Source organism: Ricinus communis, chromosome 2 (assembly GCF_019578655.1).
Source record: "Ricinus communis isolate WT05 ecotype wild-type chromosome 2, ASM1957865v1, whole genome shotgun sequence".
Taxonomy (NCBI): domain Eukaryota; kingdom Viridiplantae; phylum Streptophyta; class Magnoliopsida; order Malpighiales; family Euphorbiaceae; genus Ricinus; species Ricinus communis.
The window spans coordinates 16,165,327-16,169,117 of NC_063257.1; the positions used below are offsets into that span (position 1 = coordinate 16,165,327).

At 35.7% G+C, this 3,791-nt stretch overlaps 1 protein-coding gene across 1 annotated transcript; it reads left to right on the forward strand.

The window, feature by feature from the left end:
* Positions 1-900: 900 nt before the first annotated feature.
* LOC125369276 lies at positions 901-2,494 on the forward strand. The gene is made up of 4 exons (XM_048371289.1): positions 901-1,004; positions 1,224-1,521; positions 1,634-1,863; positions 1,945-2,494. Exons 1-4 carry the CDS (start codon positions 901-903, stop codon positions 2,492-2,494), a joined length of 1,182 nt encoding a protein of 393 aa, XP_048227246.1.
* The last annotated feature ends 1,297 nt before the right edge of the window (positions 2,495-3,791 follow it).

The following is a 3,791-nucleotide window of genomic DNA, read 5'->3' on the forward strand; positions in this document are numbered from 1 at the left end:
CAAAGTTAGAAAGAACTTTGAGGAAGCAGCAAAGAGAAGAATGAGAACGAGCTTTTGCTGAAACAGTGGCAGATTACAAAATCAAAATCAAGAAGAAGAACCAAACTAAGAAGAGGAATAATGTAGAATGGCAGCTCCACTTAGGGAGAGAACCATGCAAGAGTATGCACGACCAACTCTTAATGAGGCTTCATTGAGTATTGCGAGGATGAATGTTCCAGCAAAAAAATTCGAGAACAAGCCCAAAATTATTCAGATGGTACAAAACAAGTGCATGTTTGATGGTTTGCCCAATGAGGATCCAAACACCTATTTGGATGAATTTTTGGAGATTTGCGATACCTTCAAAATTAATGGGGTATCATATGATGCTATTCGATTAAGGCTATTCCTATTCTCATCGAGGGATAAGCAAAAGAAGTGGTTGAAATCATTTCCAGCTAGGACATTTACAACTTGGAATCAGCTGGCCGAGAAATTATTGGAGAGATACATTTCACCTTCTAAAATGGCCAAGTTGAGGAATGATATAGCAGGATTTCTTCAACAAGAGAATGAGACTTTATACAATTGCTAGGAATGTTTCAAGGATTTACTCAGGAGCTGTCCCTACCATGGTTTGCCTTTATGGCTATAAATTCAGACATTCTTTAATGGACCGAATTACGCAAATGCAGTAGGTGGATCACTGAACAGAAAGACTCTTGAGCAACCTATGGATCTTATTGAGGACGTGGCAGTCACGAACTACTAGTGGCAGAATCCAAGAGAGCAAGTGCGAGCAAAGGGAGTGAAATCCATGCGGTAGTCCCTATGGTAGCTATGAATGCACAATTAGAGACCATGGGCAAGAAGATGGATGCTTTGACTATGTCTTCATCTAGAAGACAAGCATAAGTTATGACTTGTGATTGGTGTGGGGGTCGTCATCAAAGTCAAGATTGCCAAAACAACAATACCTTCGCTAAGTTGGAGCAGGTTGATTATGTAGGAAATGCTCTTAGGTAGTAGAACAACCCCTACAGTAATATTTATAACCTGGGGTAGAGAAATCATTCTCATTTCTCTTGGGGAAACCAGAATCAACAAAGACATCCACCACCAGGATTTTAACCGCAAAACTAGTAGCAGGCTCCTCCTAAAAGGAGTAATTTATATGAGATGATGGAGAAATTTATCTCAACTTCTGAATTAAGGTTTTAATCTATAGAAACTGCTCTTAGGAACCAACAACCTTCGATTCACAATTTAGAGAATCAAGTGGGGCAGATTGCAAAGCTTTTGAGTGAAAGGCCCCAAGGAATCTTGCCTAGCAACACAGAGACAAATCCTAGAGAGCACCTCAAGGTCATTACCTTGAGAAGTAGAAAAAAATTAAGAACAGAAAGAAAGCAAGCAGAAAAGCAATCTGATGCGGTTAAAGAGGTAGCTGAAGAAGAGAAGGGTGTAGAGGCTAAAGTGAAAGAAAAAGTAGAAGTAACATCAAAGCCTACCCCTTTTGCAAAGGAGTATAAACTAAGGGTACCATTTCCACCTCGTCTTTTGAAGGACAAATTGGATACATAATTTGGTAAGTTTCTTGAACTCTTTAACCAATTGCATTTAACATACCTTTTGTAGAACTCTATGGCAGATGCCCAAGTATGCTAAGTTCTTAAAGGAACTCCTCTCTAACAAGAGAAAGCTTGCAGAAGTGTTAATGGTGCAACTATGGGAGAAGAGCTCGACGATCATTCAAAGGCGATTACCAAAGAAGCTAAAAGATCCATGGAGTTTTACTATCCCTTGCTTTATTGGTAATTTAAATATTGATAATGCACTTGCTGACTTGGGGGCTAGCATTAGTGTTATGGCTTATAATTTGTTCAAGAAACTAGGACTTGGATAACCTAAAGCAATACTCACGAGTGTTTAGCTAGTTGATAAATCTATTGCATACCTTAGGAGTATCATTGAAGATGTGTTGGCAAAGGTTCAAGAGTCTACTTTTTCTGTGGATTTTGTAATCATGGATATGGATGAGGATGTTGATGTTTCTCTTATCCTTGGTAAACCCTTTCTTGCTACAGTTAGAGCCATTATTGATGTTAATGATGGTAAGCTCATTCTTAGGGCAAGGGATGAACAATTGACTTTTCAAACCCCCGATGGTATGAAACACCCACTTGCACTTAATGATATGAATTCTAGTGATGATATGATAGAGCAGGAAACTGTCAATTTAATTTCATCTATCGTTGCGAAAGATCCTCTTGAGTTGTGTATTGTGCAGAAACAGGAAAAACTAGGAACATCAGAAGTTGTTGAGCAGTTAGCCTATCTAGAGGCTGGAAAATCAATAAAGAAGCAGACATTTAAAGCTATTGAGATGCTCAATAAAGAAAGAATGAGGCCTCCTATTAAATACCTGCCAACTTTGAAGCTTAAGCAGTTCCCATCTCATTTAGAATATGTATTTTTGGTGGAGATGATTAAGCTCCTTGATGCGGGTTGATGGAGATAGTGGTATGGAGAACTGAACCTCCATTTTGTTCTAGCATTTTAGGTGGACTTTTACTTGATTTGTTTCTATGTCTTTTATACTACTTTTAGATGATTGTACTTAATTAGGATATTTGTAGTTTTCTATTTTCGGTGTTTTTGTTTTTTTTTCTTATTATTGGATGACTATATATGCTATAACCTTTACTTTTATTCTTAACTTTTCGATAGATAAATAGATGACTCGTGAATTAGAATGGATTTTGGATTCAGAAAAAATGAAAATCATTCAGTTCAGGGAAGTCACTTCCTCCTTTTGTTTTATTATACGTGATATACCAAACACATTGAGGACAATGTGCCGATTAAGTATGGGGAAAGGACTTTTATTGTCTTTTTCCTTTGTGATTGATTTCCTATAAGCTTATTGAGTTTGATTAATTACTTTTTATGATTTTCTCTCTCTCGAATTTATAGATTCAAAATAATGAATCTGGTTAGTTGTTTATTGAAGTGTGATTTAGTTGATTTGGTTTTGAATTATGAATTGAACTTGGTATCCATGCTAACATTTTTTATTCATAGTGTCGCATTATTTTTATACCTTGAAATTTTAGTTATGTTTATGAGCATTAATTTTTCAAATTTCTCTTAATTTTGTCGAGTAGACACATCTAATACCTCTTTGTACTCTCTTATTCTTTTAAGATGTAAAAAAAGCAAACATAAAAAAAATACAATGCTAAGAGTTTTTTTGCTCTATTCCGCTATTCTCAAAAGGGCTCAAAATGAAAATAAATAAATTGAAGGAAACCCAAGAATATGAGTAGTTATTTGGACTTATGACTCTAGTTGAGTAACGGGGGGTTGGCATCACCAATGTCCACACTCGCGTCAAAAGGCTTCTACAATTTTGAATATGCGTAGATCTCTGAAAGAAAAAGAGACATAAGTAATTGCACTTCATAAGAATTTGTTTTGTGCTCAGGGGGAAAATGTTTATCTCTATTTTCTTTAAAATTTTGAGTTGTTTAGAAGGAATGCTCATTCCCCTAACTTTAGATGTCAAGGTTTTAATTTTCATTGCTTCCTATTATAGGATTCCTCTAGATTTGGGTATTTTGTTTAAGGATTGATTATTAGCTAACGATTCTAGATTGTGATGATATGAATCATTAGCCTTTATATTAGTTAATATCTATTTGTTGGAGAGAGAGTTTATCATTTCTTTATTTTTTTTATTCTATTCAATTTACTTGAGGACAAGCAATTGCTCAATTGTGTGGGAATTTGATAAGTGCTAAAGGCAC

Excerpts from the sequence above, each read along its gene's own strand:
- LOC125369276 (XM_048371289.1), top strand. The coding sequence starts at position 901 with ATGACTTGTGATTGGTGTGGGGGTCGTCATCAAAGTCAAGATTGCCAA. Across the intron at positions 1,522-1,633 it reads CAAAGGAGTATAAACTAAGG|ATGCCCAAGTATGCTAAGTT; the intron begins GTACCATTTCCA and ends ACTCTATGGCAG. Across the intron at positions 1,864-1,944 it reads AGTGTTATGGCTTATAATTT|GAGTATCATTGAAGATGTGT; the intron begins GTTCAAGAAACT and ends TGCATACCTTAG.